This window comes from Megalops cyprinoides, chromosome 1 (assembly GCF_013368585.1).
Source record: "Megalops cyprinoides isolate fMegCyp1 chromosome 1, fMegCyp1.pri, whole genome shotgun sequence".
Classification (NCBI taxonomy): Eukaryota; Metazoa; Chordata; class Actinopteri; order Elopiformes; family Megalopidae; genus Megalops; species Megalops cyprinoides.
This window is the reverse complement of record NC_050583.1, coordinates 63,330,620-63,358,000: the sequence shown is the minus strand read 5'-3', so window position 1 is coordinate 63,358,000 and position 27,381 is coordinate 63,330,620. Positions and strand designations below refer to the sequence as shown.

Sequence of the window (27,381 nt, the reverse complement as noted above, 5' to 3'; positions counted from 1 at the left end):
AGAAGCCCAAAAGTAGAATTCGATATCAGAGTCACTTCATTAAGGGGCTGTGATTACTGCGCATAGTGTCTTATTGATCCCTCCATGCAAGTTCATCAGAATGATCAACTCAAACAACCCACAAGAAATAAAAGCTTAACATGGACAGCGATAAGAAAAAAAAAAAAATGGATGCATCTGGACCACTTTAGCTAAGAAGAATTAAATCAACTTGTTGCTAATTCAAGTTAATTGTACAGGATGCAAAACATACCTAGCTATAATAATCCTGGACTTGCTTATCTTCATGTACTTTACATGTACCAGTTCATTCACTGTTAATTATCATACAAACAACAAAGATAGGACCCTGATGCACTACACATCAAAGCTAATTTTAAAATGAGTATTGAAACTTATTGAGTTGGTTGACACATATATAACAACAACTACTTGCTAATTCATGTTGATTCAGTGTTATCATGGAATTAAATGATATTATAAGCATAGATGTCAGTCTACACAAGTAGACTGTCTACACAACACTTTGAACTATAAGGAGATTATCCGCACAATTAAATGTTTTTTCCACAATTATCTGATACAAACATGTAAGGCTCATATCTGTATGTTCACTGTAAAACTACTGCTACAGCCCAGCAGTTGAGAATTTGTGACTGATTATATTAGTCCCTAACTGAATCGGATGTGCATTTTCACTGATCAAAGCAGTCCCCACTTCTCTGCCCAGCCATTATCAACAGAGAAAAAAAAACAGCTGTCACGTGTTCAACTCCTTGTATCACTTGTTGAAATTTCAACAGTAGCGCCCTCATTGTTCATAATCAAAAGGGGAAAGATGAAAACCCTGCATGTCTTAAAGTGATAACTATTACTAAATGCTGTAATAAACGGAATATTGCGTGACTCACAACACTGAATTAAGTATCAATATAAAGTGACAAGTGTAAATAGGGGTACTGAAAAAGTATGGATTCTCTTAATATGTCCTATATAATACAAAAGAATTTGTGAAACAAAATCACATAGATTAAATATATTGATGGATAAACCGGGAAACTGCCCCATTTGGATTTGCATAGTTTCCATTCTGTTATGTGGTAAAGACACTCTCTTGGCCACAGTATTGAAGAGGTCTAGAGTGAGCGGTTCATGACAGTGCATCACAACCAAAAATGGCACAGAAAAATGTAAAGAGATACTGACGAACAACAGCTGACATTTGCTGTCACTGCATATCAAAAGGGTTTGCTTCCAACAAAACACAAGGGATTTATGTTAAAATCACTTCATTTCTTTTTTTTTTCCTTTCACAACTTGAGTTTCAACATCAATAAATAATCATTTTGTGTGACTGGCACAAATTAATGTTCATATTTACTTATGACTTAAGCATTCTGTCAATTAGCATTTATGTTTTAAGAATTGCTTTGCCTAACTGGGAATATAAAGACAAAAACAACACAGACTAAGCAATGAAAAGGTACTTTCTAAAACTTGATATAAAATCACAATATATGCAACTTCACCTTTAGCATCAGTGTGCTAGAGTGGCATTTTTAGTATTCACATTTACACTTTGTCATTTGCAACATATCAATATGGTCGCAAACAAACTGTAACGGAACAGCAATAAAAATCTTCACAGTCATGGTTTTAGAGTCCTTCCCAGAGCAAGGACAGAAAGCAAACAACAACTCCATTTAGGATTTAGTTACTTTAAAGAGTGCCTCGGTAATCACAGTACAGTCAACAAAGCTCTTGAAGAAGACAGCCGTCCCAACCCTTCAGCAATGCTACTGAAGGCTGTTTTGCAAAGGCCTCATGTAATGCAAAGTCTTTAGTTAATTAGCAAATTAGCGCACCACTCCCTGCTCTCCTTTCAAACAAAGACAACTGTGCAAATCCTATTTTTGGTAGGAAATGCATCAGACTCTTTGCTCAGCATTCAGAATTCAAGTGGTGACCATGTGTGCCACAGAAAAACAGACAGCTCAATAGGAGGAGAATACCTGCCGACAGGAGCCATTGATTTGCACCGCCATTTTGGGGCAATCCATGTTAGAATCACTGCTTTCACAAACTCAGACCACTCAGAAACGCCTAAAAATTGTGTCATGACTTGTTAAAGCACACAAAAAGTGGCTTCTCCATTTGTTTTCAAGACATTTTTGAGCTGTGTTAAAGATTAAGAAAAACTTTCTGCAATACAAATTAGAATTACTGTCTAAATCTTGGCCACAATGTAAAAACATTTGCCCCAGATAAATATACAAAAAAAAGAAAGTTGTAGTGGCATGGTTATTATCAATATAATTCTTCACAAACAATCTGTTAAAACACAAAAATATTTTTGAGGGAGCAGTGAGATATATGTCTTGCCACAGCCGATGTCTTAAAACTGAGCTCTAAAATCAATCGGTCGCTTGGAGAGTGTTGCCAGGGTGTAAAATACAAGCATCAGCTTTCATAAACAAAGGGAAACCGTCATCGCTTCGTACATTAGTATATACATTTTTTTATGCTGGGTGAGGGTGAAAAGACGTTGCGTTTGTTTCAATCCATTCACAAGCTAACTCACAACTAATACGCTACCATTTTTACACTCTTTAACTCTCTCTCTCTCTCTCTCTCTCTCTCTCTCTCTCTCTCTCCTTCAAAGGCATAATCTAGAGACGTCGGGGAACACTCCGCAGTGAAAGGGTTAAGTGGCTAACCAGTCACTCCAGCTCACAGAGCACCTGAGGGGGCTCTACATTTATCAACGCCGCCTGAAATACACAACGTGATTTGAAACTGGCTTGGCCGCATTCACTAGCGAATAGAGAGGGTCTGACTTTTTCACCTCCACCACGCTATGCTGTACTCTTTTCTTCGGGAGGAGCTATGTCTTTCGCCAGGGTACTACACCCAGAGTTAGACTTTATTAAAACATGCCCAGAAAATGAAAAACTGCAACAGGCCCAACACGTATTTCTTCGACTTCGGTGAAAACGCTGGACCACCCATTTTTTTTTTTTTTTGCCCGTTTTAGGCTTTTTAAAAATCTGCTGTCTTTTTGCCTTAATAAATTATTTTATGAATAAATGAGTCATCCCTCCCTCCTTTTTCTTAACCTCGTTAAGAATTCAGACAAATAGCATATTCAGTTCAATTCAACTTCATGTCAGAGAGCATGCATTAAAATACACACTGAAAAAGAAAATGTGCGCACCACGTAAAGTCATCGCCAAATATCCATGAACATGAGACATAACGCTGTCGAGATATGACGAACAAACCGTGTATTTCTGATGACCCACAGGTGAATAACACATACTGTAGGATAAGCCTTTGTAGAACAATGTAAAGGCAGCCGTATGAGTGGAAAGTGATCTCAAGCATGCCACCACTAGTGCTGTATGGCACTTTTAGGAATTGTTTCTATGGGTCATTTTGTTAACCTAAACCCTAAACATTTAAAGTAATCGGACACATCCCGATTTTCCCTCCTCGATGACGTAATTTGCTTTCCAATGTATTTCAGTGCTTCGCAGATTTACGGCTGTAAACATATAAGATATTGTCCTCAATATTTAGGCGTATCATTGGGGAAAATTAGGGCACGTCTTCATCTTAAAGCCAATTAATGATCTGATTCCTTGCCCCCAAGCATATCATAATTTCCTCAGATAGCTTCATATACATTGGAACCCCAGAGTCTTCAGAAAGTCTATTTCTATCTTTTAAGATTCTTTATTCGCCCTCAAATTTGACACAACGAAAATGCAAAAGTTCGCGACAAAATTTCCCTGAAGAACGTTGAAAAGGCTAAAGGAAATATACAAATGCGTCCCGACGAGTCTGTTATTTCATTACAAGTTTCACATTTAATTTTCATTCATTACCATAATGCATATTAAAACTGAAATGAAGGTAGCTGATAATGAGTGGTCGTTCCAGTTAAGTAATGAACGGCATTTACGCCAAGCTTTTCACTTCATTATATAAAAGCATTCCGAGTAACGTAACAGCAGTGCAGTACTGTTACAGCACGTCTCCTGTCGACCATTCAGCCATATGGAAGTTCGTGGATTTAAATTATTTAGCCCGGTCGCTTCATTACTTCCGATGAAGGTGTACTTTACCCTTTTGTTTGAACGATTAGCTGTTATGCAAGCGACTCTCCAAAAATCTATAGCGCAAATAACTTAATTAAAAAAAACATAATATGGGCTACATACATGCACCTATAATCACGAATACATGTACACGTAAAGACACAGTTTGGACCACCACATCAATGGATAACATTGCCTAAGGTGCCTAGGGACATCAACAACTTTCGCTATAAGGGGCAAAAGGCAATGTGGTCCTCCAACTACCTAAAATGTGATATATGGTGTTGCAGATGTGGTCTGCGAAGGGTTTAAAAGTACTCGACGCTCATTACAATCAAACCATATTCCATTGTTTAAACCTATCAGATGTATAAAGAAAGGAAACTGATTTTAATAGAACAGGAATTCATTTCTACTAGTGCGCTTAAGCAAAAATCCCTTGGATAAGCAATGTGCGCTCAAGTCTAAGGAAAAATACTGACAAGACACCTAATGAACCGTGAACAGCAGGAGAAAATCCGAGACGCACAAGAACAGACTCCAGAGTCGCTCAGTTCATCTCACTACGCCAGGCTCAGATCATCTCACTGAGATTTTCACTCAAAACTATATTAGAATTTCAGTTTAACTTCCACGTTGTTATTTACAAATACACATAAATTCAAATCAGTTTAAAAGGAAAACATCAGAAAAAATCGTAAACAAAACAGGTCGCGTTTGTGTGCGATGCTTTTACATGCTACTCTCATTGTGTCAACTTAGAAAACCTTAATGAAGAGACCTAATGAAAAAAAAAACATTTACATGTGATTAGATTCTTTTACAACCGAGTCATTAACAGAAACGTACAATCAAAATACGATGTAAATACATATTTTCAATGCATGGAAACTATGCACATACCTGATCAAGGTTCCCCGATCTTGTGATGTCTTCACTGTCTGACTTTGATCCACCTTCCCTGTCATCTATAACCAAGTCAATGGGCATCTTTCCCTTCAAGCAGCTGATGTACCGATGACAGAAATTGTCACAGAGTTCATGCACCTATAGATATAAAGGGGGACACAAAAGTACAACAGTCACAAAAGGACATTACAGGATATTGACAAGCGCAACCAGACCCTTTGACACAGAAAGAGTTCAAAATAGTGGAAATGTTGCTGCAATCCTCCGAAGACCGCCAGATGCATCCGGAATTTGGAATAACTTTATTTTCTTGCAAAATAGAGATATCGGAGAAAATTGGCAGCGACAGGACGACGCTCGGGTAGCAACATATTCAACAGCCATGCTAAATTCACATGCTCCCGGGGCTGTGACCATTACAGAGATGACATGTTTGAATGACATTTAAGGTAAACTGTTTAATTTCCTCTACTTATTGCATTACCACCCCTCCCTCGCCATTCAGATCATCCGAGGGCATTAAACAGGAATTGGATATTGCCACATTTGCCTCTGTGCCTAATTCCCATAGAACACAGTAATTAAGCTTGTATTACATATGCGCAATAACAGCCATCCGCCGTCAACGTAACCGATGCTGTAAAATAACATATATTAGGTAAATATGAATATTTATTTGCCAGGGTGCTATTTTATAACTTTGCAACGTTTAATGTTTTCGTATTCTTTCCCAATATTTTCGCTCATTCAACGTCCGCCGAACCTATGATGATGCGTATAGAAACTATGTAGCCCTGCTTGAATTTATTACACAAAGTTCAGGGCAAGACGCCGTGCCATAACGATTAGATCGAATGCCCTCTTAAAACGCACACTAAACGATATCGCAGAATTTAAATCGAGATGGTCTCCTGTTTTAGCAGCCTGGTTTGTAATTAAACTTGGAAGAGAAATGGGCGCCAAGATTGGTTTTGACACTAATTACAATAGACCAGAAAAAAAGACATTTATGCAAATTTATCCCACAGGTCTGAACTGTAACACCGGCAAATAAGTAAGGGAAAATTACCTTCTCCAGCTCCAGTAGATGAAACCGTAATACTTGGATTGCTTGTATCATCTGAAAGATTTAACACACACCAACTTTAAAATTAATAAATCACAAAGCAGACATACTTTTTCAATCTAAACGATTCACAGCCAGGCATATTGTTTGTGACTACAAACCAGTCACACATGCCGTTATCATTCATGACAATGTAGGCCTACATGAAAGTCGTTGGACAGTTGTCTCACTCGCTATATTATTGTTGTTGTTTTAAACATTATTTTATTCATCGCATACTTGAAACTGTAATTGTCACCCAAACTGTAATGATAGTGTCACTTATTTACAAAGTGAGGAAAAACATACCAGGGTGGGAGTGCGTATTTGCAATTAATCGGTTATGAAATACAAACAATGTAGTCCCGATAAGATCGAGGTTGTAAACACAAATTGAACCGATTTGCATATCAAACTTGTAAAGACAGCGCTCAAAGACATCTGACTGATTTCCAATGGTGACAAGATAGACGCATGTCTGCGGTGACAACTGGGAGTATCGTGAAATCAGACCGTCCGAATTAAACTTGGCTCCCTGAACGGACGTTGGGGATCTAAACTTCGCTCAAACAGGGTGAGGATTAAGGAATCATGTCCATTTTAAAATAGCCCACAAAATCAAAAACAAGCTGATAGGCTTCGCGTTACAATTCACAACACAACTGGGAAGCAAAATTAGAATTTAATGAAATGCTTACCAAATTATCCAGTTCTGGGTTTGATGAAAATAAAGGTTTTTCTGCTCGAATCTAAAGCAAAGTGGAAATAGTTATGAACAACTGAACAACATGCGTTGATAAAAAGTAGGATATCTAGAACAAAATTATTAAATGTAAGGCAAACATTAATTTCCTTCATCCAGGTTTATTATGGGCCTCCTTCATAACAATAACAATCATCATATAAATTGTAATAAAACATGTATGGACAGGATATGTATTACATTAAGCAAATGCACTTTCCTTTGTTAAAAACACACATACATAGAAATACGTTATTACTGCAAATATACGCTGTAATATGAATCATTAAAATCTTTTGTAATTTTACTTGGAGAAAAAAACACATGAATACATTTTCTAACCTGTTTTGCAAACACTGCTATATCTTCATTGAAAGATTCTGACGAACACACGTCACCTCCCGCAACCCCGGGTTCTCTCGGCGTGCAGGTCGCTAATTCACATTTCTCAAAAATCAGTGCTAGAAGTGGAAAGAGGGGGTGCCTGCAAGAAAATATAACCGTAAAGCTCGCTGAGCGTTCAAGGGAAATATGTGCAAGTTACAAAGAGAAGGCCGCTTCCATACTCCCCCATCCTATGTTACGCTAATCTCTGGTAAAGAGTTGTAAAGGACAGCGACCAAATACATACACCAAGCAGAGAACTGTCAATATAATTATTATGCTATAGCAGAGGAGAATAATGTAATGAAACAGTTACTTCAATCGATGGAGGCCATGTTGAGCAACTTTTTTTCCTCCCTCCATGTACACAACTCCCTCATGTGTCTCTCTAGTAAGTTTAAACGCTTTAAAACCGTAAAATACTCGCTTCCAAGCACGTGTCTAATCAGAAATTATCTGTTTTAAGACGCGCACTGTAACGATGCCATTTTTAGTACAGCAATCACAAACAGACAGGTCCGAGAACTCATCGTTTATGTTATGAGCGCCATGACAGCAAGAACTTACATTATGTCTACTCATAATGTGTTCAGTATGTTTCTGCAATTTGCACCTTCTTCTATTCGTATATTTCAAATAACAGCCACGAGTTTCTAGCATTTTTAATTCCTGTAATTTTCTATATGACAGCTTCCCATGTGACCAAAAAGAAGAAAGATAGCAAAGTATTGTAAACACTCTTTAGGCTTGGCCGCAACAACCTACTGCTTAATTAGCAAATAAAGACAATGAACAAAGATAAAGATAAATCTAAGGACATTTAAATGTAATCCCTATGACATTTCAAAACATGTCATGCATGTATTAAGGAAGACATCTTAAAAAAACTTTTTGCAGACATAAGCCACACGCTTTATGTTATTTTTTTTCTATAGATTATCTGAAAACTCTTAATATATTCACACGTAGACCAAGTAATGGGTTTTAGGCCCCTGAATCATATAAAACAATATGTGACAACAAGTATTGATCATTTTGTTCAACTTACGACTATAGCTTTAATGCGAACTAAAAATATGCAAAGTAGAATTTATAATATAGATTATTGTGAAATATATATTCCACAAAGTGTAAGAATCTCAAAGACCAACACCCTGTTGTTGTTATTATTATTATTATTATTACTTTATGTTTTCCTCAGAATTGTATCCCAGTTTCTGAGTAAGTTTATTTGCTCCCTCCCGAAGTCATAGCACTGTAAAAAAAATCTTACAGTGACCGATAGTTTTTGTTGTCCTCACCCACCCCCCATTCCATGATGAAATGTTAAATTGTTCAACTAAACATACCCATAAATTGAATCTTTATCTCTTTTTAAAGCGTCGTTGACGGAGGAACCCATGCTGGGCGGCATGGCGTTGTGAGCTGTGTGCGGGTACTGGTGCGAATGCAGCTGGGGACCGTGATTCAGGTGAACAGCCTGCATGGATCTGGCCGCGTGAGGGTCCCCATACATCGTGGTAGGGATTCCTACGCCGTCCATTCCATAATGCGGTAAATCTTCGTACTAAACACAACAAGCACAGCAAATGGTCCAAATAATAATAATAGTAGCTGTTGTAATACAATTTATGTATAGAAAAAAAGAAGGCTTTACTCCTGGGACGCGTGCAAACTATGTAGATCAAAGAATCTTTCATATTTCCAAACCTAATGTGTGACTCATAAAGGTTCACTTAATGTGTAAAAAAGTGTAAAGCGAAACTAGTTTTGCAGCTTTAGAGCTTGTGCATCAGTCACACGCATGCCACAAATAATGTCAATGTGTGTGGGGTTTTTTTCCTCTACATAATCACCCTGTAGAAATTGTGTTCTGATAATAACACATAACTCAGGAAATATGCTGGGAGTTCTGTCGTTTTGTGCATAATGTATAATAGGAACAATCATGTAAATATTATAATAACCGTAGCCATTTCAAGTAATATGAAATTAATTAGACTATAATTAGGCTTGATATAACTGAAACATGAGACTATCTTGCTGGGTTTTCACTCAGATACTACCTGTTATTTTCTGATGGCCAAATATATATATATATAATATATATATATTTAATCCAAACAAATGGATAACAAAAAAATAAACATAGCAGCTACAATGACCAACAAATTTCATAGCTGCAGAATTACAGTGGGGCAATAGGCCTTTGTAAATATTGATCTGCAGTACAAATAAGTAACGAGTGAGCGTCCACAGTCTAGTGTAGTTTTAAACATCAATGCAAAACAATATTACAAAAAATTAATGTGACCAAGTCTGTTGAAGTTTCTGTTAAAATTCTATTCAGTGCATAAACTAAATTATTCATGGTGATATTTAAACGTGGCGAGGAAACAACAGTGAAAGTGAGAAAAAGAATTAGCACATTTATACCCCAAAACCGTAAAGGTGTTAAAAGCCTGCCGAGCAGCTTGTTCTGATCCACCTTCACAAGTAATGGGTTTAAACAAGGCTTAGAAAGGCGTTTGACCTTCTATGCCATGTGCATAGGATAAACTTAATCTAAACTACGATTAAACTAACACTTTATACTGACTCAGAATAACAGAAAATGTCTGTAACTGCGTATCTGCGTAGTGTATATGCTTAAGCCCAAGGCAACTGTTCAGTTGGCGAAAATAAAGTTGTAAAATGTGTTGAGAAACTGGACTTGTGAAGGTTTCTTTTTTCTTTTCGCAGTCTTGGGTTTTTGGTTTTATACGTGTCAGTTTTCCACGGTATCTGTTTCTATTTTCCATACAAAATCCAAAAACTGTTCAAAGAAATACCTGAAGTTGTGCTATTTATCAGGTGTGACAAAGTCCAATGCAATTATAATCAAACACGTTTAAAAGACATAGAGGATACAGGTCAAATAACCTAGCAATTTAAGCCGGTATAATAAATGATATGCCAAATAAGTGGAGAAAATGTGAGCTCTGTCATCAGCCACGTATCTGCTAAAACCGAGTTGCTGAAACTTTTCAGAATACGCACCCTTTGAGCCATCGGCCTGCCTCGCTCCCTCTTCTTCCTTCGACTTCAGATATCTCCTAAGGGGCCAGGGTGAAGGGAAATATACAGGCAAACTCCAAAAGCGAGATTCAAAATCCCGTGCGTTTCCTTCAAAAGATGAGCCCAGACCTTCAGCTCCAGTTCAGCAAAGGGTAAAACATAACACAGCAGCAAATAGCTCCTTCGCTTTCTTCTGGACGTGAAGAGAACAAATCTTCGTTTCCAAACCAGTAGGTAATGGAAGTGCCCCTCAGACAAAACCAGCTAGTCCCATGGCTTTTCGCCACTCCAACTGTCAATCAAAAGCGAGGTTGTCAAAGTAGAGAATGAATGATGATCCGCCGTGCGCTTCCTCTGGTTGGGACACCCTAAATATTAACACGCAGATTCTCGTACAAAAAAATCAAGCCTTCTTGTTTCTTTGATCACTCTCAGCTCCTGAGCTGATTTTTTAATGCAAAAGCCTCTAAATGAGATCAAGAAGAGGTGGGGTGATGTTTCTGGCTTAGTTTTTCTTAAAGGAGCCACGATCGATGCTGCGAGCTGCCCGCCCGTGTGTGTTCAATGTATGTGTCTTGAGCGGTGCAGAGAAGTGGGTCTGGACCAGAATGCTGGAACCCGGAAGTAGTGGTGGCCATAACAGGTCGCGTATTTCACAATGCAATGGGCTACATCAAGTTGTTCACACAGGAGGGGGAGCGAAATCCATGAGCGAACGATGGAGTGCAGAGTGGGTGTTCGGCTGCAGTAAGGCTATGGTGCTTTTACAATCACGTCTGTTTTGTATCTCTCTCTTTTTCCCTTTTTATTTGTAACTCACCTTCGTATCGAACCCGGGATGTGACTTTACACAGACTACTAGAATTTGCGTTGCATTTTAGGCTAATTATGACATGGCCATATGTTTTAAGTAAACCTATGCAAAGCAAAGGGGTTCAGTAACTGAATCTATTGGTTCGTTAATGTCGACTTGTATCTTTTTAACCTATCAATAATTTAAGGATAAAACTTGAATCCTCTTAGTAATGTAGATATGGTAATGCTTGGTGGAGAGACTTTCTTCCTAGGGTGATTTGTGCAGACCATTGTGGCTAATTTTGATAAACAAGGATAAAACGATACGTTAGTTTGAACTGGTTGTCGTTCAGTCATGGAATGCGTTAAGAAACGCGTGTTGAAATGTAATAAATTAGTTAATGGTTTTGTCAAGAATGAAAACGCAGATATGTATGTGCATGATTAATTCCATGTGATCTATTGCTAAATAAATGCTCCGTTGTTGCTTTTCTTTTCTGCTTCCAGCTCAGGACGGCTTAATATCGCAATATTGCTATGTTTCCTGAATATGGTGTAAAGGGGAACATGAAAGATTGTGATTCGAAAGCGCAATGTCAGCTGAGTCTTCCCGACACAGTGATCAATTTTCTGTGCGCGCTCCAGCTCCCCCCTCTAAGAGTGCGAAATGAACTGGTCCAACTCACAGAAGACTTCAGGAGCTTGGAGGCGGTGTCCAATGAAAGCGCACCCCAGTAAGGCTAACCTTCAATTGGTTAGAAAGATGATCAATTACAGTATCAAGCGATCGATCAACTTCAGTCCCGAGGTGAGAGAAAGAGCGCTGCATAAAAGAGAATAGTTCCAAGGAGAGACGAAAGTATTTCCAAACCTTGCCTGTTCAAAGAAAATCTGAATCTAATAACTAATATGTATGTGAGATGCGATGTATGGAAATATGAAAAGGAAGTGTGTAAATGTTGTGAATATCTTCACAATATAGCTGTTTTATTTATTTGTTTTTTTTATTATTATTATTTTATTGAAGAGTGGTCTGTTTGACGCTATCCACACTATTATATCCACCAGCAGTTTGAATAAGTTTTAGTTTATCCTGGAATTGCAGAGTCTATTTGAAGTAGCTACAGTTTAGTTCGTTGATTGTTTAAACCGGATTATGGTTGTATTTTGTTAGTAAGGCCAAGTTTAGTCTGCACAATGGCCCGATTTATCGTTGTATTCCATGTACAACCCATTGTTGAAAATGTTGTACGCATTAATAGGATTTAGATTTGCAAAGAACATACGACCAACAGTATTTTCACTTAGGTTTACATTTAGGTAGGAACGACCAACGTCTCACGGTTGTCAAAGGCAGTTTTGTTCATATCACTGCTTCTTGGAGACACCATTGTTTTACATTGTGTGATATTTCTTTGCTATCCATAGTTGTTTGAATAGACCCTTCTTTGGAAGGCTGGATATTTGTTTCTCAACATTACCGTTGCAATATATCTTAATTGCTGATCGGAATATTTTTGTATTCTCCCACTCTAAAACAATTTAGCCTAAATTCGTGGGTCACACCGCAGTGCATAACATGTTATTTGTGTATCCAACTGACCATGTGACAAGGTGTATGAAGTTCGTCTAAGGAGCATCTGTCATCGGACAGAGCACTTTGGTGCAAGGAAGAATGTCATATCAGATAATACTAGCCTCACACATTCACCGTTCCCCGTGGTCGTAGTGCACGGGGATATTTCGTCTAAATTTACAGGCGTGAAATTACTATGAAACACCCAAACCGCGAGGCGAAGCGCAGGATAGATGGCGCCTGGTAACTCCGTCCTAGAACTCGCACAAGGCTTCGGACCAAATATTCAGGGGGAATACAGTAAGAAAGAAGTCTTCGATTAAATGCGCACTATCCTAGGTGCTATACATAAAGCTATTTCATTTTAGAAGATACGTCGGTGAGTAGGATAAGATTATGTCTCTGATTATTTCCCTGCTAGTCACTTTAGTTTTTTCTAATGTCAATAATTGCTGAAGTGAAATTTGATTATTAAGAATAATTTGAAATGACTGTGCGTTACTTTTTACATTGCACTCGAATAAATTATGATTTATTCAACTGCAATAAGGAGCAGCATAATAATGTAATATATATCGACTTGTTTTTTCATGGAAAAATAATTATCCTCTGGACAGATCGAGACCAATTCAAGCGGATAGAAACTGTGACTTGTACCACTTTACTGCAATCATAGCAAGAAAGTAGCATTATGAAGTAATCATTCAGTATACGGTAAGCTCTTGAAAGGACGTTCAGAAACTGAAGTATGCGTTTAAGGGTATGTGCTCATTTGCGAGAACCTTTATCATAGAGGAAAATAATTGCGCAATAGTTATTTCTAATGCAATTAATATTAAAAGTCATATAGTTCGGTTTGTTTATACCTACATAGAGTGAAATTCAATATGGATTGCATATGTCATATGGCAGCGAAGAGATATGTGTAAGAGATAGGCCTATGAGTTACGTGTTTAATTGAAAACTTTGCAAAAAGAAATTTGAAAGGAATAGGACAAAATAAATACATTTATTAATACTTAATGTGGATAGTTCTCTGTTTTCTAAATGGTGGTGTCTTATTTTATGAGAAAATTAAAAAACATTAGGCTATACAATAATGATAGAACTTCATTACTAGCTTCTCCGTAGTCTCAACAAATACAAAGTCAGGTGATATCAACTGCGAAGCAACAGTGAAGTATACTGCATGATAGAAAGAAAAAAAAAACTTTGGTATAGAAGGGCTATGTTAGAATCGCAGTTGAACACATTGGTTGTCATCAATAGTCGTACAAAGCCATTATGTGGGCCTATTATCTCAAAAGAAAAACAGACGTCGTTGCCTGTTCACAGCAAAGTTTGAAACAAATAAATGTACATTTCTTGTTCAGTGTGAATTCCCCCTGCGCTTCTTGTTGGCTCGTATTAAAAACAACTGGCTGTGCGGTTCAAAAGTCAAACGGAGGTCACTTTTTACAGCCTCGGCAGTAATCTCTAGCTAAACTTGTTGAAATACGTAGGACCCAGCCTGCAGTGAAATCGGCATCACATTGTCAGCACGACCAGTCTGATCGGATATGTAGTTGTTGCGTGTGTGAACGGTGGAAGAAGAACGAATGTAAAACATAGAACTGAAAATTTACATGTCTTAATGGTATTCGTATGGTCATTTGATCAGCAATTGTATGAAATTACAGTAAGGTATATTCTGTGCATATTGCACATTTTCACATTAAAACAGAGTGCTTTTGAAAATGACACGCTGCAGTCAACCAAGAAACATATTACGTATAATTCTAGAAATAATGTATTTCATTCATTATCTTACACCAAGAAAGCGGAGAAAGCCTGTAACAGTTTCTAAACTTAAGCAACAAGACTAATCAGGGCTATATGTTACACTGAGAAACTAGAACACTGACCAATCGGTTCAAACGGGTACGCATTTTCCATATTTTATTGTCACAATTTTATGAATAAAAACGATGATACAAGAGGTGTGTTCGGAATATATTTACAAGTATATTTACAAGCGTTCAAATATTACATTCCCATTATTTGGTCTAGCAATGCACACAGTGAAAATGTATTTTTTGAGAAGCGAATTGCTGTTCGTAAATTTAAGTGTCATATAGTTCGGAACAAAATACAGCCTATATTTTCTCTAGCGTTCTAGTCTCGGTCCTCCTAGAGCCTCGTAATATGAGATCCTGGAATTGAAGCAGTTATCGTGCTACTAAGTTTTTAAATGACCAAATGTTTCAACGAACTTCTGTCTGTGGAAATATATTTATGCTTAATCATTTGCGCCGTCTACTGGAAATTTATGAAAGTACATTTGCCAGGAACACTGCTCAGTTGAAAACAAACTTTCAGCAAACCAGTTTGCTCGAGATGAAAAGGAACAAAATGCCCCATTAAACGCTTTTATATCCACGTTTGGATTAATCAATGATTGTGCCTATTTTGAATATATAATAATAACGTTGTGGTTGCAGATATTGTGCGATCTGTCAATATTAATTACACGGCAAAATTTTGAAATACCAAAAGAAAATAATTCGGTAAATGTTTTAAAATGATCGATTCGCATAAAACCTTATAATGACACATTACTTATTGCTTGTAAAAACCCACATTTCGAGTTTGATTGTTGCTCAGGGTCTGTAAAAGTATCTTACGAGGTTTTTTTATCCCCTGTAATTGTTAAAGAATTTTTATTTGTTCGTTTTTTCTTCCTGAAGTTCAGTTCTTAATGGGTGATTTTTTTTCTAAAAGGTTTCTTAATCACTTATACGTTAATGATTCAATATTGTCGAGTGAGACTATTACGATGGATGTTTTGCAATGCGTCAGGTTAAACGGCGTCAGGTTAAACGGTGTTTCATTCACAACTGAAGTGTTGTTGTTAGCACAAAGTAACAGAATATAATACTTCCAAATATGCAGGCGAGTTTTCGCTACAAAGGCTTTGAACGGTATGAGGACATAAGGCTTCATTTCCACACATGCAGTCATATACTTGATTACTTGAAACTGACTACACACAGTAAAAATACTTTTGTTAGAAGAATTCATTGGCGGTGCTCAAATGGTATTAAATATGATTTTACTTGTGGTTATTTTACACAGATGTGTGTATTATTTGGGTTTATGTTTTCTCTGATAATAAAAAAATAATTATGTTATTATTGGTCTTCTCAGGAGCAGCGGCAGTAGTGGCAGCAGGAGTAGCAGTATTAGCAATATCAGGAACATCATCAGTGGAATAAGTCGTAGCCTAGCAGCAAAAGGAACGTGAAGTTTTTTGTTAGATTGTTTTGTTTTGCTTTTGCTTTTTTAGGTGGTGCTGGTGCTTACGCATAACCAACCAATTAGGGTATGCACATCTTACTTAATCAATGTCTATCTTTAGGGGAACCTAAATGGTTCTCGGGCTGATAGTGTTCATTATTATCACATTACTAATTGGCTTAGAAGCAGATGCACGTTCAGGCAAGTCTCAGGAGTCAAGATCATAATGATCCTTCTTTATGCACAGATTGGTAGTTACATTTGTAGTTGCGTATTCATCGACTTGGCGAACGTGAAAAAGCCGTGACGTGTGGCCGTCGGCTGGAGCGTGGTGCTTCATGAGAACAAAATGTGAAACTTTAGTGATGTAATGAAGAGGAGCAATGAAAAGAACATTTTCCTTGTAACACCGAATTCACACTGGTCGCAAATCTGAAATTGCTGCAGCTTCGTTTTGAAATAAAAGGCACACCATGAATAACCGTGTCTTTTTCCCAATGCGTTTTTCAGTCTTCTCTTCATGATACTAATTCAGGGCAACGTTTCCAGAGTACACTGCCTGCTGCATGTTAATTGAGATTTGACAAAACAGTGCAGCTCAAACTTTGTATTTGTGCACACTGAAGTGTGTCACACCTTTTGTATATTAATCACTTTAAAGATTTTGATATGACTGTGTGATTATTTCACTGAGAAAATGAAATAATTGGTCACCGAAGTGAAGCAAAAACTAACAAAATGCTGTGTGGACAGATTTCGTAGCCCTGTTTTCCAAGGAGCTCTTGGTGTTCTGTTTTCACACTGTGCTGAAATTTGTCGGGGCAGGGGAAGAAGGCAGGACTTTCCTGCCAGGGCAGCTTTCTGTCACTCTTAGGAGATGGCACGGCCCACCGCCTCGGCGTTGATATCCCAGGCAGCAGAAACCAGGCCACCATTTGCCATCCGAGCAATTATTTCAGGTGTGCTAATGGGATCAGAGCCGTGTGAAAAGCAACGCCGCCGAGCAGCGTGATCCCACCTCCCTCCTGAAATAGTCGCCGTCTGCAGAGCACAGGCAAAGTCCAGAGGTGAAAAATGAAGGCAACTGCCCCGGCTGCATTGGAGGAAGGTGGTGGGGCGGGGGCGGTTGGGGGGGGGGGGGTCGTGTCCTGTGTGGGCCAATCATGAAGTGCATCGACGAGTCTCACACCTCCCTGGGAGGCTGTGAATTGATCAGCACCGGAGTGGGGCAGTGAGAGAGGGAAAGCGGGGGCCTGGAGCTGAGGTGTTAAGATCCATATTTCGTGTAAGGACTTGGGGAGGGCCCGGGCCGATGCTGAGACCCTCAGCAATCCTCTTGCTGACAACAAGGCTTTATGTGGCGCAGCTGTTGGATCACTGGTCTGAGGGCCTTAGCGTTTTGGGTTGGAATCCCAAGATGGACACTACTGTTTTACGCTGGAGGCATTCAAGTTATTTTACCTCAGTTGCTTGAGTCCAGATCTGGCCTTTTAAGTGGGCTACAGAACAGGAAAGCTGGAATGTCAAGGGGAAGAATTGGTACAAATAAAGAAGTGTATACAGAACTTCTGTCAGTCTCAGTTTTTCTGTGTGGCCGTTAACTTCAACCCTTGATACATTCAGCAAAATCAGAGACCAGTTCCACAATAAGTCTCTTTACACCTGCTTTCAGACAAAGGGAGCCAATACAGCACCACTCTCACCACTGGGTTCCAAAGTGCTGTTTAATACTAAAACAATATCTGGGTTTAAACGTGAGAAAATTAAGACTTCATGCTGTTCTGTAGATGTCGTTGGACATTAAGTAACCAATGTGATGTCATCATACAGTATGGACTGTACAAAAAAGCATACTGCAAATGACATATTCAATACATTAAGAAGTTAATTAATGCAGCAGGTAGTGTACTCTGGAAACGTTGCCCTGAACCTTTTGGCTGAATATGCAAATATTTAAATACCTCTGGTTTTGGTTAGATGATTTTTTTTATTTTTTGGATGTCTTACATTAAAGTTCATGTCCCTGCAGAATGTTCTTAATCTCAGCCACATGTTTTGCTCAAAACACTCTAAGTCTTAACAGCAGATAAACATTTTTCAGCAACCAATTTGTATTGAACATGGAAAGATTTACCACAATGAAAATAATATTTTCTGTCTTTTAAACCATCTGCTGCACCCAACATCAGGGCTTGACTTCAACATAACATTAAAATAAATCATTAAATAATATTTAAATAACATTGCTTATACATTTACATAAAAAGCGTCCACATGTTTTAATAAAGACATTTTTGTTGGTTCGTGCATAATCAAGGGTAGGCACTGATGGTAACACCCATGTCCTGATTGCCTCATGTGCCTCAAGACCAAGGCAAGTCACCCGGGAAACAAATGGTGTACTTCTTTGTGGCAGCTACGTGAATCTTCAAGTGTGAGTCGGTGCAGAGGGAAGCAATGCACTTCAGTCACTTAAACCCCATTTGTTGCTACCTCCTTCTGTTAAGCCATCAGTGTCATGACATGAAAATGAGATCAGATCATTGCCAAAGGACACACCCCCCCAAGTCCTCTTAAGTACACCCCCCAAGGGCTTCAGAAAGAATGGCTTCCCCAGCAGAATGGACAACCAGAGAAAAGCTCATCTGAACACAATGGCCCAAGCCTCAAAACAACAGTTACTTACCTCCGAGATCTTAGAGTGGATATGATAAACTGCTCCGTGAGCATGATCGCCTTTGATAGTCACGACTCCAGCCCAGATACAGGGCACAGGTCCATGTATGATTAAATTAGATTATTGATCTTCTGAATGGCAGCGTCTATTACCAGGTCAATTTCCATCTTCTAAAACAGAGTTAGGAGCAGGTAAGTGCTTCCCGGGGGTTGCAGTGCATTGTGAGTGACCCTCCTTGTGCAAGAGGGACTGTAATGAATACAGTCTCATGTGAAAGTGCTCTGGTTTAAGGTATCTGCAGACCATTTATAAATTTCAGATGGAGAAAAATAAAAGGACAAAAGAGAAGAAGAATTCAGAAGTCCACATGGACAGGGAAATAATACAGATAATGTGGTGCTAAGTAAAAATAAATGGGAATCAACAGATTTAAAATAATCACACATATTTGAATGAATTGGTTTGGGTAAACTATATGAACTGTAGGTACAATAGGTTCACTACAAAGAAAGTATTTTCTTGTGCTCACATTTTGCAATTTAATGAAAATAATCCACTCATTTGTATTGAGAAAACAGGAGCCACATATGAAAATATTCCTAATAATGCAAAACCACCAAAGAAAATTAGTTTTATGCATTTTAATTTGCATCTCATAGGAAGATCATATTAAAATAAAACAGCAGGACATGTATTCAATGTAATTGTAATTTTCTATGTCCCCAACAGTGAGTAATACATATAAGGAAGTGTTACTTTTTAAAAATTCTTGTATGTCACTGTGTCATTGATTTAAGTGATATACAGTAATTATGGGAAAAAAAATCAGAAACAACTTATTGTGAACTATTGGGGTTGAAGAGGTGGTGTTTTTTTTAAATATTACATGTTTGTGTTTTTATGTCTTTCTTTGCAAACTGTAATCATTCATTAATCTAAAATATTATAGGGATAGATGATATAATTCTTAGCAATGTCACATGGTTAATTTATTGATGCTGGACTTCAAAAGTGCTTTGACAGTTGGGGACTGATGATGTGACTCCCACATTCCAACAATGTGACATTGTTACAAAGAGAGAACTTACTTTTCATCTCAGTTTTTGAGTTAGGGTAGGTGTCATCAACAAGTACAAATTAGAGCTTTATGTCATGAAACAATTACAAAGACTGGGAAATGCCAAAGTTGCATTATAATGGGACCGGTATATACACGGTACAAATTTTAGCAGCTTGAAGGTGTTTCTGCTTTGCCATTTTATCACAGAGGGAATACATGAAAAAAGTAACAAGAAAGCCGTGAATCTATGACAGTCACGTAAGCCATCTGTTTTATAATTTTGAATCCCAGAAACACACGGGTTTCGCATTGTAAAGTATTACATACATAGCAAAAAAGAAAATCACTCCTTTTAGGCTTTTTATTTCCTGCAGCTTTGGATTGTTTTTAATAGCTTTATTGGATGCTCTCACTGATGCCAGCTATAGCATAAGATTTAAAGTCTGCAATAACTTATTTGTCTGGAATTATGAAGAATTAGCAGAATGGCTTATAATTGATCTTACAGCAAAGGTATTTTGATTAAAGGGTTTAGGTGAAATAAAGTAATGCACAGCTTAAAGGTTGCAGAAAGGAGTATTAATTAAATCCACGAGAGAGCAGCCTGTATAAATACAATTATACAAAATACCTGTAGAATTCCTTATGTACAGCCATTGACGATATCCTAAAGGTCTGATGAATTTCTCAAAGGCATACAAAGGATGCATTACCAGCAGCATAAACCTGTTACTAATGAAGTTGCACATGTGCAAAATAAGCCATTTTGTGTTCTGGAGCATATCAATGTGTACTCAAGTTTGCTATGATCTCAAAAGAGATTTTTGTTAGCTGCAGCAAAAACGAGATGTTGCCGTGCACTGGATCAGAAGTTAATGCAATCTATTTCCAGTGCTAAATGTGATAAGTGATGTGTTCCTTGTGCCCCAAAGCCAGCCCCATGTGTCATTCCCACCTACCTCAGGTCATTGGAACTAACTGTAGCATGAGCGTAAATCTGAGCTTATCATATAAGCCCCTCATTGCACTGAACTACATATACCAGTATAGAAGTCACAAAATATTGGGATTTTGTTAGGTCAAGCAATCAAAATACTTACTACAATTAAATACAAATTCAAATGAAAATCAAATACTAGTTGTAGGACGAGTAGTGGGGGAGTGGTAGTAGGAGCAATGAGGAGTAGTAGTTGTAGTAGTTGTGGTGGTCATGTTTATCCTGTTATTTATTGTTTATCATATGCAGTCACTGTGCTTCTCTGAACTGGTCTGGTATTCCCTGACACAGGGTGGTTAGTATGGGCTAACAGGCAGACCTTTGACCCCGCGTGGGCTGGAGAAGTGTCTGCCCGCAGGACCCCTGGCACCGGGCCCCCTCTCAGCACAGACCTCACCTCTCTCCCTCAGGGCCGGATCACTGTTACTCGGGTCCCGGCTAAGCGCTACTTGACAGCGTCAGTGCAACCTGAGACCGCACTAAAAAGACTCTTACCTGCATTTACGGCGTAGTTAAACTACCCTCTTGTTGTTCTACCAATTTAGTGCGCTTTAATTGCGTTTGAACTGCACCTGGTTTCCATTTGGTGCCCCGGACCGAAGATAGAAGCCCGGGCTATCGTTCTGCGGGGCAAGGTGGGGGGGATCAGACCTGAAATCTGTCATTTCGTTAATTTGCGCGTGAGGAGGTGGGGGTTAAAGAGGATTTTTGGCACACAGTGGGGCGACGGAAAAATGTACAAAGCGGAAGGACGCATCAGTCTGCCATACAAATCAGCTCACAAGTCGGTCACAAATTGTTTTTGCGGTAGGGCTCAGAAGTGGCCAGCTCTTCCACCCTTACAGCCTGCTCAGCTCTCTCTTCGCCAGCCGCGTGTGCCGCAGAAAAAGCAACGGCGTCACAGCACGGGGACGTGCACGCCACTCTACCGCTGGGCCATGCTGTGGTGTCACTGGACCCCTGCTGTTCATTTCCAAAGATCCTGAAACAGGACGGGGCACGTGCGTGGCACCAAGACTGCCAAAGCCATTCGGCTTACCTCACAACCAGGCTGAAGAAGTGCCCCTCGTCTGTGCTCTCTTCTATCCACCTGCTCACAGAAGTCTTTGCCTAATGAGCCATGCTAAAAAATAGAGGAGGCAAATGTCATGTAAACACCGGCTGTGCTTTCTTTATAAATGAACCCTTACTGTTGTGTCCAAATAAAGGTGTACCTAGTGCACTAAAGGCTTCAGGGTGCATCAGTTGGTATGTTCTGTGTTGACTAAACATAAATTGTAACATTATGGAAAAGCTTTGTGTTGAGAAGCCAAAAGAAATACAGGAAAACATAATGATGAAAAATTTGTATAATATTTGAATCAAAATTGTACTGTCTTAAAGCCTGATTTGCCATTAATGGTACACTCTCCACATTACAAAGGAATGAATCCTTCTCTAAGTAAATTCCAGACAAGCATATCAATCTTATATTACTCTGAAAAATCAATACAGACTTTAAGGATAATTATAAGGAAATTAGAAAAGAAACAATGAAAAGGTTTCAGAAAAAAATTGTGCCAAGTATAATTTTCTGCTGATGTGCCCTTTGGGAAATGTATTTATTTATTCTCTTGTTTTACTTTAGTAATTGTACCATTGTCCTAATAAAATAATTTCAGAAATTGGCTAAACTGCATCAAGCTGATTGCACTTTATGAGACAAAAGCCTATTTATAGGACTGCCAAAGAACAGTTGAAGTAATTCTGTCACTGATGCACATACTGTTTTTGTTCATGGTAACACCACAATATTAATGACGAATCACTCGGGAAAGTTGCATGGATCAGAGCCCCAGCTGTCACGGAAACTCCACGGCACTCACCAGAAATTAGGCGGAGTTCACGGCTACCCACAGGCAGGGAAAATCACTCCGTCTGCGTATTCTAACGCGTATTCTAACCCATCCTCTTTTTAAGCCCCAAATTAAAATACTATGGGTTATTTAACAATGTGCTTTAATGGGCACATTCCACCCAAATACTGCCTTGTCACGGCTTCTGTGGAAAATCCCCTGAACTCTCCCACATCAGCTTGTCGAGCTGACTCATCCACACAGGGAAAAAAAGGACCCACTATCTTTGTGATTAAAACAAATGCATGTCTCAGAAGTGTCTTAATGACTGTTTGGCATCAATAGTCTCTGGCAGGGGGATTGGGACGGCACTCTTTCAAAGCTCAGGGGAATGACAATGTGTCATGCACTCGTGGGCGCTAAACCATGTGGAGCCAATGAACCCTGCGCAAGAGGGAGAGGTATTAATTGAAAAGCACATCATTAGGGAGTCTTGAGGGAGCTCTGCCGGGTGGGGAGAGAGAGGACCAGCGAGGCTCTCTTGACCAGAACATGGCTGCGTCCACCTGGAGAACAACAACGGTGGTTTTGGGGGAAGTGGACTGTGGCTCCGTGGCCACAGATTAGGTGGAGTGATAGGATTAGTATTTAATGACTTGGCATTGGAAGACAAAGGGAGTTTCTGCAAAGAGGCTTAGATATGGAAGAATTAACACAACCATTCCAGTGCCTCTCTCACTCTCCCTCTCTCTTTCCTTTCTTTTTTTCATTTTTTTCCCCTTCCTCAGTCTTTTCTGTCTTCTCTCTGTCTGGTGACGACGTGAGACTCGCCCCCGTGGTCAACAAAAAAAAGTGAGACGTACACAAGAGGAGAGGCCCACAACAAAGCACGTCAAATCAGCAGGTGCTGCTGCCACGTCGACCCCCCCGATGCTAGCCTTCTCTCTCTGTCGCTGGTGTGCCGGGAATCATGTTACTGAGCCCTCACGGAAAAGCACGCTGCCCGACGCTTTACATGGAGGACTGCTCACTTTCATTCACGTGAATCAAACTTTTTGCACAGGGCTTGATTGAGAGAGAGAGTGAGAGAGAGACAGATGAGAGAAACAGAGAAACGGACGAGAGAGGAAGAGTGAGAGACAAACAGAATTGGGGGTGTGTGTGTGGGGGGGGGGGGTGGGCATTTCTCTCCATCTCACTCTCCTCTGTTGTAACTGCCCTTTGAAATTACAGCCCCCGAAAACACATTTCTGCCAAAAGCACTAAAATGAGGCCATATATCTACCTGCTTTGTCCAAGCCAATGGGAACGGGCGAGCTTACACCGTGCCAGGGGCCAATACAGTTCCTCACCGTCCTCATCATTTTGCACTTTATTTCATTTCTGACTATGTTGAAGATTAGTTATTGATCAGGAGGGCAATAAATTATTCCAAAGTGAAACCTCAACAACACAGTCATTAAGGCTCTACTATTGACCGGGTCCCGTATTTCATTATGGTCCAAGGCTGCAGAATGGACCTGGCAAGAGGTGTGCTAAAATAATGAGATGGAAGCTTTTTTATGTCTGGAGTGCTCTGTGTTTGACCTCACAGTGAATTAAAATAAGTAAGCTGATGAATTAACAGAACATTTAAGACCCACACAAATTGAAAAGGTTTACATTAAAGCTGAATAAATGCTTTAATGTGGAACTCCAGAGGTGTACGACTAAACGTTGAACGTAAACATTGAAATAATATATATGCTGTCACTTTGTCTCCATACTATACTCCAGTAACCAGTACACTGTTGCGGCACCCCCAAACAAAACCAAAATTTTGTTATGTCAGTTGAGCCAGGTCAAGGGAACGCCCAGCAGCCTTTAGAAACCAATAAGAGGATAGCTTCTCACTGTTTTCGGTTCCTGTAGGTGTACATGGTTGTCTGTTCCTAAAAATGTTGTTCTGACCCAAGCCCTGAGCTCCTCTTGGATTCATAGCATTAGGCTCTGAATGCATGTATAACAGGTGTATGTGTGCAGTCTAAGAATGACTCATGGCGGCAAACTGGATTTCAACTGCCGTGTGCACACTCCTACATAAGGACAAAGGCTGTTGTGGTGAGACAAACCTAATGTTCAATTGCTGGGAAAAAAAGGGGGGAAATGGCAGAAGAAAAACTGAAAAAATATTAATGCTCTTGCAGCCACAAGGCTCTCTTTCCTACTGCTGCTGATTAAATGGTTCCCTTATCAAAGCACTTAACATCAAATCATGATGCATTTAACATCAAATGATTCCCCTCAACCTTTTCAGATTGACCTCAAATATAGCTCCTATTAAACATTAAATAGGAGTAGTGTCTTCGGAATTATCACTGGCAATAATAATGTCCACTGTCCTAACTGCAAGCATTAATTGAAAGCTTTCGTGTCCTTTAGCGCCATTGGTATCTGGTAGCTTGGTATCAGTTTCTTATGCCTTGTTGAACTTTCCTTTTTAAATAGGTGGAAAGACCACGGACAGGGTAACTAAAGGTTTTTGTTGGGGGGGGGGGGGGGGCACAAGCAATGGATGCTTATGCTTTCTATAGCAAAGTGTTAAATGATTAGCAAATCAGAGTTAGTCACCATACATTCTATTATAGTTCCTGTTGGGGACAACCTAAACAGACAGGTAAATTGGTAACACTTTAACCACTGGTTGTTCTGACGTCTCTTACAGCAGCATGTTGTATTGTGGTGATTTTGGATATGAAGGTTGTTGTCTTGAACCTCAAGTCACCCATTGCTGTTGTAGCCTTGAGCACAGTACTTTCCTTGTATTGCTCTAGTAAAAGGGCTGCAGAATGGGTGTGTTGGTCTATCATGATGTAAGCAGCCTTGGAACAGGGTGGAGTGTCTTTTTTTGGCAAATTGAAATTATTGTGCTCAAAGTGGAATTCATTTAAGAGATTGTTGACCACAGGATATATCAAATGTTTGGCTTGTATATTTGTTTTTCTCATCAGAATGTAAAATGCAATGATCACAGCCAAATATATAGCTGTATAATCATGACAATCTATGCTTATTCATTCCCTCGAAATGTTCATGGTCATAAAACACATGAGAGCAAAAAAAAAAAAAAAAACACATTTTGTATTTGTGGTTTTGATGGTTATCAGTGGGGTTTACATGATCCTTTTCCTCTTGCACCATGCCAAGTAATTACAACAAAAACCCCGGTATCCATTTAAATTTCAGACTGAATTATTTCGGGTTGGTCCTGCACAAGGATTAATGGAGTAGTGGAAAATGAAATAAGGTTTTGTATTTCTTTGAACATCAGATTGTTTCTGAAAAGGAAACTTGGACTGGATTCAGCTCTACACAGAAGATTGTGCATTGTAATATTTATAAGAAGCACAGGCAAAAGTCCTTAACTAGATATTAAGAGGGGATATAAAAAGAAAGTAGTCTATGCCTCCTCGTACAAAAGAATAATTGCAGCCCATATCCCTTATGGAGTTGGAGATCATGAGCAGATACATATCTAATAAATGCCAGAAGTATATTGGTCCCACACTTTATGAAGCTCAACAGTGGTGCATATAAAATTGGATTTTTTTAAGAGTGTGCAAGAGATTGCGTTCTTTAAGAGAAGTTATTGCGTTCTTTAAGTTTCAAGCTCTTGCCTCGTATTTGAATAAAGGCATCCAAATAAGGAAAGAGCATCCTTCCGCTCTGCGCTGGGTTCTGTCGGCTTTAGAAGGTGTGGCATCCCCTCCTCTTTTGCATCTGAAGGGTTACAATGGCCTCGCACAGCAGTAATCCTTGCAGTGGCAATGCCATCAGAGAGTGTGAAATTAAATACATTACAGCATTAGGGATTAAAGTGCTTCATAGGCGGTTGTTCATCCACATCAAACTTTAGCTTTTCTAAGCCCTAACATTTGATCTCAGGGCAGGAACCAATGGCTAAGAAAGGGGCCAGTGCATTTTTAGGTTTCACAGAGCAGAGAGGAGAGAAAAGGTGGAAAAGAAAAGGAGAGAAAGCTATGCACCCCCTTTAATGAAGGGGAGAGGAGGGCTTCCAGGGCCAGTCCTGTTGCTATCAGATATGGCAGGTGGGAGATACACTCCTCTGTCTGGTCCATGTCACCTATGTTAAGCATTCTGTCACCAGAGGCAGGCTGACTGACATGTTGGCCCTTATCTGATGAAACAACTTTAAAGTCCTTGCACAGTGTTTGTGTGAATATCTACAAATATAATGTATAATAATATAGATGCATATAATATCTAAATAAATATTTCTCTGTGTATCTCTCTCTGCCGCTGGTGACTTTTTGTTTTTCAAGTTAGGTCTATATCCATTATGGCAAGTCTCTTTCAGTTTTCAGGAGTGGAAGAGACCTGAAAGTTAAAAAACAGCAAATTACAATTTGTACATGAATTGTCTTACCTTAGTAAGGTCAGTCTTAGTACTTAGACACACGTGTTGTAAAATAATTTCAAATTGAAGGTTTAAAATGAAAAAAATCAAAGGATAGCTCTGGTCAGCAGTACATTTTAATAGTACCTAAAGTTATCTAAGGGTATTAACCTCCACCAGTTCCTCTCAGTCTTTAAGACCCCCTTCAGTTTCTTGGCATTGGTGGATCTCAGAACATCGGCTGTTTCCCGCCCATGTTGCTTTGCTCTCAGACTCACCCACAGAGCCGGGGTCTGTGGGTGAGATCTGATACCGGGGCCGATACTTCAGCTGCACACGAGACGCTGACCATTCCCCGGCCCTGCTTCCCATACGCCGCGGCCCACGTCTCCACATCCTGTTTGCTGAGGAGGACAGCCTGCTATTTGTAGGGCCGTAATTACACAGCGAGAATGTTCCGCTAAGCAGTCAC

The 27,381-nt window shown here is 39.3% G+C and overlaps 1 protein-coding gene across 2 annotated transcripts in view; it reads right to left on the bottom strand.

Annotated features, from left to right (window-relative positions):
* The window catches only part of LOC118777935 (homeobox protein Meis1), a 64,691-nt gene extending 53,801 nt beyond the window's left edge, over positions 1-10,890 (bottom strand). For both annotated transcript variants that reach the window (XM_036529201.1, XM_036529210.1), the window contains exons 1-6: positions 10,280-10,890; positions 8,590-8,807; positions 7,199-7,340; positions 6,813-6,863; positions 6,079-6,129; positions 5,004-5,147 (exon numbers count right to left, since the gene is read on the bottom strand). In XM_036529201.1, coding sequence (XP_036385094.1) covers positions 5,004-5,147; positions 6,079-6,129; positions 6,813-6,863; positions 7,199-7,340; positions 8,590-8,807; positions 10,280-10,291 — 618 coding nt within the window. In that variant the 5' untranslated portion in view covers positions 10,292-10,890. The remainder of the gene's footprint in view (positions 1-5,003; positions 5,148-6,078; positions 6,130-6,812; positions 6,864-7,198; positions 7,341-8,589; positions 8,808-10,279) is intronic.
* Positions 10,891-27,381: the final 16,491 nt, after the last annotated feature.